Source organism: Solanum verrucosum, unplaced genomic scaffold (assembly GCF_900185275.1).
Source record: "Solanum verrucosum unplaced genomic scaffold, falcon-dt-bn FXZP01000261.1, whole genome shotgun sequence".
Classification (NCBI taxonomy): domain Eukaryota; kingdom Viridiplantae; phylum Streptophyta; class Magnoliopsida; order Solanales; family Solanaceae; genus Solanum; species Solanum verrucosum.
This window is the reverse complement of record NW_026019969.1, coordinates 11,127,016-11,139,788: the sequence shown is the minus strand read 5'-3', so window position 1 is coordinate 11,139,788 and position 12,773 is coordinate 11,127,016. Positions and strand designations below refer to the sequence as shown.

The 12,773-nt window shown below is 31.2% G+C and overlaps 1 protein-coding gene across 1 annotated transcript; it reads left to right on the top strand.

The window, feature by feature from the left end:
• Positions 1-4,467: 4,467 nt before the first annotated feature.
• On the top strand, positions 4,468-6,440 carry LOC125816258 (uncharacterized). The gene is made up of 3 exons (XM_049495843.1): positions 4,468-4,972; positions 5,345-5,741; positions 5,834-6,440. Exons 1-3 carry the CDS (start codon positions 4,547-4,549, stop codon positions 6,232-6,234), a joined length of 1,224 nt encoding a protein of 407 aa, XP_049351800.1. The 5' UTR covers positions 4,468-4,546; the 3' UTR covers positions 6,235-6,440.
• Positions 6,441-12,773: the final 6,333 nt, after the last annotated feature.

Genomic DNA, 12,773 nt, shown 5'->3' with positions numbered 1-12,773 from the left:
GTTTTCACTTTAATTATATAAGTAAGACACCAAAATATCAAGTTTTGATCATTTTATGTCTTCTCTACAACAATCTACTCTTTTTGTTTATTTTTATTTTGCTTAGCTCCAACAAAAATGTCCACGTAAATCTATTTTTTCCCTTTTGAAAAGTTTATTTTTTGCCTATTGCTACCATTTAGGTGTTTATATATCTATGGACTAGATTGAAATGTTTTATTATACTTTATCTAATTAATTTATGTCTACTTTATTATCAATCAATTATTTGTAGCCGAAAGAGGTCTCCATATAGTTATAGTTGTACCTGCCAAGTATTTCTTTTCCCATTACTTCTTACAAGTATTTATGAAACTGGCATATATGCATATTTCCTTTATGCAACAATCTCCACTTAATTGAACTTTAAGGAACAATTACACTACTTTAATTTTTCATTATTGCTATTTTTTAAAGTTTGCATTGAACGTCTTTTTTATGTTAAAATTGGGACATGATTATCATGTTATATTGCGTAGTATAATCATACTATAGAATTTGGCCGCGCTTCGTGCAGTTATAAAAATATATATAAATTTATTTTAGAAATTAATTATGATACAAGAAATAAAACCAATTATAGAAATAAGAAAATGATAAAATCACGATACAAATATTTTTGTAGAATTAGAGCTTAAGTGAATTACATTTTTATTATCAAATATTTTTCAAAATTAAAAGGCGAACTTATTAAGAAAAAAAATCATATATTATGATGTTAATACATATAATACGAATAAACATATTTAAGGACTTGATCTTTTTTTCTTGTTTTTATTAAATATTAAATTTACTATCTGATGAATCTTCTTTTTATTTGAAAAAAATGATGAAACTAAAAATAGGAGGAAAAAGAGATAAGTATTTCAATCGAATTTCTTCTTTGATACTTAATCCTTTCATTTTCCTTGATTTTTCTCTAATTTTTCATCATCGTCTAAATAAATATTTTTCTCTTATTTTCCATCATCATCATCTAAATAAACCTCTATTACTAATTTTTCATTACTAATTTCCGTGTATATCTTATATTATTCTTTTGGTAATTCTTTTAAAGTAGAAGAAATGAACAAATTTAAAGAAAATGTAAATGGTTCTTCACCATAATAAACACCTAAGAACGGTGTATTTCAATATTTTATATACATTTCTTTTGAGCCATGAGTAGTAAAATTTGAACGTCTCTTAGCGTAGTTAGCTATTTCTGGCAAAGTTACAAATAACTAATTTGAGCCTAAGTGAAAATGTAATTTACTACAATTAAAAAATTTATAAGAACCTAAATTTAAAAATATTATAGAGATAACACATTTTTGTTAAGTTCGTAATCACAAAAACAATATGAAAAAAAGTTACATAATCAGTGCACATATTTTTGAGTTTTTATCCGGCTCCCCTCTATCCACATCCAAGAGACTTTTTATGGAGTCAAACTAAAGTATAAGTCTAATATTACAATAATAATATAAAATATCACTATTTCAAATATGAAATAAAAATAATAATCTTGAGTAAGAATCTTATGAAACCAAAAATATGAATTTATATTGACAAAATTAAAGTAATATCATAAGGTATCTTAAATTTTGAAATTAAATAATTGGGGGTTATGGATATGAAAATTTAAAGAAAATGAGTTAATAATATTAATTAAAGTAAAAGTTCAATAGATATAAGTTATGGAGATAAAAAAATTAATATAAATAAAAGAAGGAAAAATAAAATAATGAAGCTTCCTTCTTCATTTCGATGAACTTATACTAAGCTAATGTGAACATCTCTTTGTAATGAATTTTTGAAGAATATATCATTGATCTTCATCAAAGTGAAGCACATATCATGTCACTATCGTTTCTATAATTTCTTATGAAAAAAATGAAGAATAAAAAAAAAGAAAAAAAATTAAAGAGAAAAAAAAAAGGGAAAATTGTATATAATAGCAAACTATTAATTCAAATTAAATGCTATAAATATAGTTTGATTTAATTGTACCTCATAGCAAATTGTTATTATTTCACCTCTCTCCTGGTGAATCTCGCTCGCCACTCTCGTTATCTCCCTCGCCTCTCTCATTTTCTATACAAACGCAAGTGTATAAAGTGCGTTTGTGTTTGTATAAAGCGAGAGAAAATTGTATACATACATATATTCTCGCTCGCCACTCTCCCAAATCTCGCTCTCTCACTCGCCTCTCTCACTTTATACAAAAAACGCAAATTATATAAAATGTGTTTGTGTTTGTATAAAGCGAGAGAAAATTGTATATACATATATTTTCATTCCCCTCTCCCAGATCTCGCTCGCCACTCTCCCAGATCTCGCTCTCTCACTCGCCTCTCTCGCTTTATACAAAAACGCAAATGTATAAAATGCGTGAAAATTGTATATGTACATATATTTTCGTTCCCCTCTCTCCCCTCTCCCAGATCTCGCTCGCCACTCTCCCAAATCTCGCTCGCCACTCTCCCAAATCTCGCTCGCTCACTCGCCTCTCTCACTTTATACAATTGATCTTTTTGTATATGTATACCAAAACAGATTATACAATTGCTTTCTTTTGTATATGTATAGCGAAATATACATATTTATATTTGTTATGGAGTGCAATTATGCAAACTTTGCTATAACATACAAATATGAATTTTGTGTTTGCTATATGTGAAAGTTGCTCAAAAAAAAAACTACACTAATAATGAGAAAACGCAAAAACAAATATTCAACATCTCCATGAATGATTGTTATTTATAGATTTGATAATCCATAAGAATAGTTAGAAAGGAGTTGAATAGTCATGTTATTTAAGTAGAGTGTATGAATAGATGGTGATTTTATTGTAACTCATTTGGCATAATTAGAATAGTAAATATGATTGAATTTTTTATTTAATAAAAAAAATATTTAATGAAAAGAATTAAGAAAAAAAGGAGAAAAAAATATAAATATAAATGGAGGTTATAGAGAGGTGTCACATCACCTTGTCTTTCTCCTTTATATTATATATAGATATTTAAGCACAACAATATCCAATAGCTATGAGAAATGTACCATAAATAATATACCTTTCAACCATGCCAAAAATTTAAAATATTGAAATCAAAATAATACATTAATGAATCTTTAAAATATTGAAAACATTCAAACTTTATACTTCTATGATTATCGATGAATCTTTCAACATAATGAAGCTTCCTTCTTCATTTCGATGAACTTGTACTAAATTAATGTGAACATCTCTTTGTAATGAATCTTTGAAGAGTATATTATTGATCTTCGTCAAAGTGAAGCACATATCATGTCACTATCGTTTCTATAATTTCTTATGAAAAAGATGAAGAATAAAGAAAAAACTACAACTACACTAATAATGAGAAAATGCAAAAACGAATATTCACTATCTCCATGAATGATTGTTATTTATAGATTTGATAATCCATAAGAATAGTTAGAAAGGAGTTGAATATTCATGTTATTTAAGTAGAGAATATGAATAGATGGTGGTTTTGTTGTAACTCATTAGGTATAATTAGAATAGTAAATATGATTGAATTTTTTATTTAATGAAAAGAATTAAGAAAAAAATCTCCAAAAAAAGAGGAGAAAAAATATAAATATAAATGGAGGTTATAGAGAGGTGTCACATCACCGTGTCTTTCTCCTTTATATTATATATAGATATTTAAGCACAACAATATCCAATAGCTATGAGAAATGTACCATAAATAATATACCTTTCAACCATGTCAAAAATTTAAAAATATTGAAATCAAAATAATACATTAATGAATCTTTAAAATATTGAAAACATTCAAACTTTATACTTCTATGATTATCGATGAATCTTTCAACATAATGAAGCTTCCTTCTTCATTTCGATTAACTTGTACTAAACTAATGTGAACATCTCTTTGTAATGAATCTTTGAACAGTATATTATTGATCTTCATCAAAGTGAAGCACATATCATGTCACTATCGTTTCTATAATTTCTTATGAAAAAGATGAAGAATTAAAAAAAAAAATAGAAAAAAAACTACACTAATAATGAGAAAATGCAAAAACGAATATTCAACATCTCCATGAATGATTGTTATTTATAGATTTGATGATCCATAAGAATAGTTAGAAAGGAGTTGAATAGTCATGTTATTTGAGTAGAGAATATGAATAGATGGTGGTTTTGTTGTAACTCATTAGGTATAATTAGAATAGTAAATATGATTGAATTTTTTATTTAATAAAAAAAATATTTAATGAAAAGAATTAAGAAAAAAATCTCAAAAAGGAGAAAAAAAGGAATTATATTTGATTAAAATCATTTTTTTAATGAATTATAAATGTATACCTCATAATATAATTTAATTCTTAACAATATTACGTAACAATGAATATGGACAAAAAAAAAAAAAAGGAAAAAAGAGGGAAAAAAAAGGAAAAGAATTGCGGATAAATGACGAAAATAAAAATAAAATAAAAAACAGGATGCTTCTTCTGTACCAAGAGCATAAAGATGCTATCATCGACCGTTTCTTCCCTAAATTTTCCAGCAAGAACCAAACTCTCCTCACCAAACCCTGCAATTTTTCCTCAAAACTACAATCTTGTACCTTTCTGTACTGAAAATATGGCTTCTTCTCCATTTTCTGGAGGGTTAATTAACTCCAGGGTTGATTCACCAATTGCAATATGCTGTAAAAATGCTTCAGTAGATTCTGCAAATAGTGGATTTTCAACACTGATGGAGTACATGGGTAAAGGAGGGGTTGATGTGGGTGATGACTTGGTGTTATTGTTTGGTCACTTAGAATATGCCTCCAAGAAAATTGCTGCTCTTGTTGCTTCCCCTTTCAATTCCAGCCTCAACAACAATGTTGCCATTGGAAATACTGGGATTTCTTCTGATAGAGATAAGCCCAAGCCTCTTGATATTGTTTCGGTCTGTCTTTCGCGAATTTTTGGTTATTTGAAATATATAAATTGTTGATGTTGCTTTTCTGTAATTTTTTGTTTTCATAGTCTATAGGATTTCCATGTTATTATAAGCAATAATATAACAACAATAACATAGCCAATGGAATCCCACAATACACCCGACATAGTGCACCCCAATAAAGTGGAATTGAGATTGAGGAATTATTGATTGATTGATGTTATAGGTTGTATGCAGTTCTGGTTTTTTTTTCCTCCTTTTTCTGTTTGTAGGATCATCTATTAATGAATTAGGAAGTAGATCATTGTGTCTTCTCTAGTCTTAATGGATCCAAGAATAGTCTCATGTTCTAAGACCTTTTTATGTATGTTTGTTCAGAACGAAATTATATTGTCGTCTCTTAGAAATTCGGGAAAAGTTGCTGTAATGGCCTCAGAAGAAGATGAGTGTCCTGTGTGGATAACTGATGATGGCCCGTTTGTGGTTGTCATGGATCCTTTAGATGGTTCCCGAAATATAGATGCCTCAATACCCACTGGGACGATATTTGGGATTTACAGACGTCTTGTGGAAATTGATCATTTGCCGGTGGAGGAAAAGGCTTTACTAAACTGCCTTCAGAGTGGATCAAAGCTTGTTGCTGCAGCTTATGTTCTCTATTCGTCAGCCACAATACTCTGTGCTAGTTTTGGTTCTGGAACACATGCATTCACATTGGATCATACAACCGGAGATTTCCTCATGACACATCCTAACATCAACATTCCTCCTCGAGGTATTGCTATATCATAAGTTTGTTCCTCCAAATATGCTTTTGCATATTACACCTTCTAAACTGATAATTACATTGTTAACATTTTATGGCAGGGCAAATATACTCAGTTAATGATGCTCGGTATTTTGACTGGCCTGAAGGATTAAGGCAGTATATTGACACCATAAGACAAGGGAAAGGACAATATCCTAAGAAGTACTCAGCCAGGTATATATGTTCTCTAGTGGCTGATTTTCATCGGACTCTGTTATATGGTGGGGTAGCAATGAATCCAAGGAACCACCTTCGGCTTGTTTATGAAGCAAATCCCTTGAGTTTCTTAGTGGAAAAGGCTGGAGGTAGAGGTTCAGATGGTAAAAATCGAATTTTATCTATTCAGCCTGTCAAGCTACACCAAAGACTTCCTCTATTTTTGGGTAGTTCGGAAGATATAGAAGAATTACAGAGTTATGGGGATGTTCAGCAGAAAGTAAACCCTGGTTACGATGTTTAATGCCCTTGTCCTCTTTCATGCAGTTTGGACTTGTTCTTGTTCAGCTCATCTCTCTTTCACATGTACTTTTTTTTCTTGAGGCACATAGTAAATATGCTCTTCACTAGAATAAACATGTGACTTGAATATTGTCACATGATGAACTTCATGTATCTTTAGAGCACCTTAAATTTTGTTTGAATTAAAAAAATTTAACATATGCTAAACAAGCAGGGCGGATGGAGCTATAATTCATTATCATCATCAGGATCAGATGATGGAGTTTGGCATCCATGTCCATGTCCATTTCCTTTGCTGGGAGGAATATCGTCGTCATACTATTCCACCTGGTGATTCTAATATACACGGTATTGTTAAAGTAGAGAATGACCCTAACCAACTTGTACTCGGTGGAGATGGGAAGGAAGGTGAAACCTGTAGCTAGATCACTCACCACACGATTAGACCGCATCGTAATATGATTTCTGGGATGTGCTGCTCTATCAGTAATTAATGCCATGGAAAGTCCTGAACTTCCTTGCAGCAATGTTCCACACCACCACTGATTTAGGGCACAATCCAGACGAAAAGCATACACCATGCCTCTACAAGAGTCTGCCACGTAAATTTTATGTCTTTCATAAAGAGTAGGAGGAGGTAAAGATAAAGGGGTAACGGTTCCATCTTCAGACACTGAAACGCTGTTATATGTTGTTCTCCTACTGACATTCTTGTCGTTGTAGAAACATATCAAGCTGCTGCGCTTGGCTCGATCGTGATGAAGCGGCGGGAGAGGATTAAGTCATGCCAGGACCAACACACACTTTTAAAACGTAAAAGTGACTTCACCGGTAATGCTAACAGAATAGCCATTACAAAGTCTCCAATGTTGCACCCGTTCATGGCTTCAAATATAGCTTCAAAACTATCATTCTCTTGTCTATCCCCTGCTGCATTTAATTAACTAGAAAGTAATCAACTTGCTCTTGTCTATCCCCAGCAGTGCTTTGATTCTCTTCTTTCATCCTGTATGTCTCTATTTACCTACTATTATTATTATTAATAATTTTTAATAGCAATAAACAAATCTCATTTAAAAGAAATTCTTGGTTAGAAAATACAATAACGTTTTACCTAAGTCTTTTTATTCTTTTATTACTGAATATACTAAAGTTTTCTAAATAGTCGAGACATTTTGTATTACGCAAAATCTATTGTTGTCAACTTATACAAAAAAAAAAAAAGGTGTCTTATTCCAATTTCAAGCACTGCTATTTGCCAATTTTATTTAAATATCATTATATAAAGTTCTTAAACGCAATACTATTTCGATATTATTACACAAATTTCTCAAATTTTTGAGTCGGATTTTATTATTGTCACTTTATATTATACTTTTATTATTGAAAATTTGTAGTATTTGCCTTCTTATTTTATGAGGTTTGCGTACATCTTATGTTTTTAAAAGGCAAAAGGATTTGATGGATCCTTATACTTGTATTTGTATGTGTTTGAATTATGAATTCTTCTACTTAACCATTTACCAACTAAACCCCTAAACTCAATCAAAAAATGATTGTTAAACCTCCCTTACCATGTGTATAGCTCACTCTCTCTCTTGAATAGATGACATGTCAAATCCATGTCACTTAAATTAATACCACATCATAATTATCTGTATTAACTATTTTTAAAAATTATTAATTTATTCTTTAAAGTAAATTTTGGGTCTCCACTTGTCTTCTACTCGATCAAGCCGTGAAATGGCCAAAATCCGCCGGAGAAAGTTGCCACAGCCACCACTCCTCTCGCCGGCGAGACCACAAATACTTTCTCCCTCACACGTCTCTATCTCTGTCGATCACCTTCTACATTTTCCTTTCATTCTTCTCCAACCTCCACAAATCTAAGCCGCCGCACCACAACTCCGGCGGCCAAACCTCTTCACCCGTCGTGACCAGCTCCTCGTCGCACACCCGCCTCGTTCTCCCCTTCACCGTCTTTCTTTCTCTGCACCATCAGTGATCGCCTACAAAACACCAAGGACCGCCTATCCTCGCAGCCTCCCTCGAACCAGCAGGAGACTCCTTGCCGCCTCCGTCGAACCAGCATGCCAGGAGACTCCTTGCCGCCTCCAGTGTATTAGATCGTCTAAAGAAAATGAAAGAAAAAAAGGGGTTGAGCAGGGATGGGGATGCCTGAAAAAGTAGGTGGATGGGAAGAAGAAGAAGGGGTTTTTAATTTTTTATTTTTTTTTAAATTAATTATTTTATTCTTTTATAATTTTAGTATTTTTAATTTTAAATATGGTGTACACTTGTCTTAACACGTGTGTATTCACACTCTCTAGCCAACTCAGCTATTTTAATGCCACAAAAGCATAATCAATCGTCAGAGGGATTTAGTGTATTCAATTTTATTGAGTTTAAGGATCCAGTTGATAAAAAGTTAAGTAGAAGGGTTTACAATACAAATGCATACAAGTATAAGGATCCATCAGACCCTTCTGCCTTTTTAAAACTCACTTTAAAATTACACAGAGTATATTATTATTATTCAATATTCTCCCTCAACCAATCTTGTTGAGACGACTCTGCATATTGTAATATTCTAATAACTAGTTATATTGTAATATGGACAAATTACATAAGTGAAGGTCTTTTATTTAATAATTATCACTTTTAAGTATACTTTTAATTTATTACCATTTTTGTCAATTTTTAGCAATACTTACTTAAACAATTTTGTTCTTTTAAACTTAGCAAAAAGTGTTGTCATTCGCAATTTTTAACAATACTGTCATTCAGCCAAATTGTTATATATGATTAAAAGAATAATATTGACAAATATCATAAATATCTTTTAAAAAGTGTACACGTAAGTGTTTTATCTTTGTTAAATGCACTGGAGTAGACCTTTAAATACAAAGGGAGTAGACCTACAACATACTTCACAATAATCTCGTGGCTCTGGAGTATTAAGTTTATAATTATGAGTGCATTTTTATATCAGTTTAAGTTTTCCACTATTTCAGCAGATTAGTTTCTCGAATTTGATGTATTTCTTTACGCACTTTTGTCTTTGGCTCTTCCGATTCAGATTAGTCCGTTTTCTTTCTCAGATCGGAAGCAGGATATTTGTGTAAGAATAATTCTTACTTATGGCCCAAATTTACTTGTGGTCCAAGTTTATTTGTGACCCAAGTAATACTATAATAAAAAATAGATTTCATCCGTATATTGGTTACTTAATAGATGTATCGAATTAAGTCATAACCTCTATAAATTGGTCTTCCCTACACACCACATATTTTCTACATTAATTAAATCGTTGACGGCTGTGGTAACATAAGGCAAAGACAAGAAGGTAGAAACCAATTTACGACCCTGGATTATTTGAACGGATAATCTTCTGCAACTAATTCAAATAAGGAATTTTTTTTTATCACATGCATCAACTTACTATTTGTTATTGGGAAAATGCATAAGTACCCCCTCAGCTTATGCTCGAAATCCCAGAGACTCACCTAACCTTTACTAAGGTCCTATTACCCCACCGAACTTAATTTATCTATAATATTCTACCCCTTTTCGGCCTACGTGGCACTATCCTTGAAAAAAATGTCAACATGCGCTGGGCCCACCTGATAGTGCCACGTAGGCCAAAAAAGGGTAGAATATTACATATAAAATAAGTTCGGGGGTAATAGGATCTTAATAAAGGTTAGGTGTGTCTCTGAAATTTCGGGTATAAGCTGGGGGTACTTATGCATTTTCCCTTTGTTATTTTGTCCAAACATCAATTTGATGTGTAGCTCTATAATACAATATGCTAATTAAAGTTTTTTTAGTTAACACAACTTTGACCGCAAGAAAAGAAATACAACACTGCTTAATTAAGCCTAGCTAGTGTAGAGCAGTTTATATGCTTTTAATTTCTTTTTAGTCAATTAGTTTGGCTTGATTAATTTAAATACTATAGAGTATTCTATATATTAGCTATATTTATTCAAAGTTCTTGTACCATGCAATTGTTGTCATTTAATAAATATATTGTGACTACCATCTATAGTTTGACCAATCAAATTATGTTTAAATTTATCATTAAATTTTTTTAAGAGTAATTTTGTGCTTGACTATTTAAGAGCATTTGTAATCAATGTAGCAAAATATAACTTCCACAACCCAACAATGTATAATGCACATATTTAACTTTATTTTTCCCTCTAAGGCCTACCAACATTAAGGAACAAGAAGTAAATACATCATAGAACAGTTATATTAGGCACGAGTTTAATCCATTAGAGTATCTATTTTATCTAAGAAAGTAAAAATAACACCAATCGCAATTAATACTTCAAATGAGGCGTAAAACCTGAAAAGAAAGAAAACAAACTTTGAAACCAAACACAAACATTTCAACATTATAACTAGAACTTAAAAATAATATAAACCATAAAATACAACAATATCATTAAAAAACCAAAACTTATAAAGCGTCAAAACTAGCTATTAGAATATCTTTTTCTTTTCTTCAGAAAGTTATCCCAAAATAAAAAAGAAAAAAGAAAATGTATACCGTGACAGAGCTTGAAAAAGCCATTGTTGAGACACCAAAAATAATAATACTTAGTAGCAAAAAAGGGACGAAGGAAAGAAAAAGGGTTGAAAAATAAGAGTGTATGCATATATATTGTGAATGTTGAGGGCATATTCGACATTATCGATACCTTTTCTGTTATTCTACTCGGTGCTCATTTGGCACCGGCACTGCCAATGGTATTTTGTATTTTTTGTTATCACCATTTTTTTTTTATAAATATGGTATATTGATAATATTGACCTAATAATGATATAATTAGTTATGCTAATATTAACTCTATAAAAAGTATTTCTAATAAAATGATTCATTTAGTGTATTAAGAATGATATTCATTGAATATTTCTAAAATAAATTAATTATTTATAAAATATCTTTCACATATATAATGAAAAAATGTCGTGAAAAATATTTTGAAGGACAATTGTATTTTTACTCATACAAATACAAACATTAAAATCACTTGTATTGTGAATACCTTGATTTTTCATTTTATTAGTTATACATATCATAATAATAAATATAGTGTAAATTAATTATACTTAAAAATAAAAATAAAATATACTTGACATAATATTAATAATACGGTATGCTTTGTTTTTTCTTTCAATGAAGAGAACTAAAAATCACTTTAATCGATTAGTGCTTAATTTCCTTCCTAAACCAATATTGGTTTTATAAGATGAACTTAAAAGTAAAAACGGAACGTTTTATAATAAATCTGTTGTAAAATGAGAGCAAAATATAATAATACTAAACAAGTAAGGAAGACAAATTGTGATGAGAAGTATAGAGGGGAGAATATTATTTAATACTCTTCAAGTGTGTATTTCCTAAGGATGAAGACTACCTTTTATAGGATGTTTAAATCATCCTTTTACAACATTTGACAATACGGTACTATAATATTTAATTAATATACTAAATGGATACATTACGTTAGGATAGATTAAGAGAAACATCCACACAATTAAGTGGATTTGTAACACTCCCCCTTGGATGTTTATAGATAATGTGCCTCGTTAAAACCTTACTAGGAAAAATCCAGTGGGAAAAAGCCGAGTGAAGGAAAAAGAGTACACACATCTTGTAATACGCCTTGAGTGTTGCCTCATTAAAAACCTTACCAGGAAAATCCAATGGGACAAAACCTTGGCTAAGGGAAAAAAAGTGCAACGCGTATTTTACTCCCCCTGATGAAAAATTTATTTGATATCTTGGAGACGACGCATTCCAATCTTATATCTTAGCTTCTCAAATGTTGACGTTGGCAATGCCTTAGTGAATAAATCTGCAAGATTATCACTCGAACGAATCTGTTGAACATTTATCTCACCATTTTGTTGAAGATCATGTGTGAAAAAGAACTTAGGTGAAATATGCTTTGTTCGGTCTCCTTTGATATATCCTCCCTTTAATTGAGCTATGCAAGCAGCATTATCTTCATACAGTATTGTTGGAGTCTTTGTTTGCACAGAAAGACCGCATAATTGCAAAATGTGTTGAGTCATTGATCTCAACCATACACACTCTCGACTGGCTTCATGAATGGCTATTATCTCTGCATGATTTGAAGAAGTAGCAACTATTGTTTGCTTCATCGAACGCCATGATATAGCCGTACCTCCATATGTGAATAAATAGCCTGTCTGAGATCGAGCTTTATGTGGATCAGACAAATAGCCAGCATCTGCATAATCGATCAATTCTGACTTGGATGCATTAGAATACAACAATCCCATATCAATTGTTCCTTGAAGATATCTGAATATATGCTTAACACATTTCCAATGTCTTCTTGTTGGACATGAGCTGAATCTCGCCAATAAATTTACTGCGAAACAAATATCTGGCCGGGTATTGTTGGCCAGGTACATTAGTGCCCCAATAGCACTAAGATATGGTGTTTCATCACCAAGAATCTCTTCATCCTTTTCTTGAGGTCGGAATGGATCTTTATT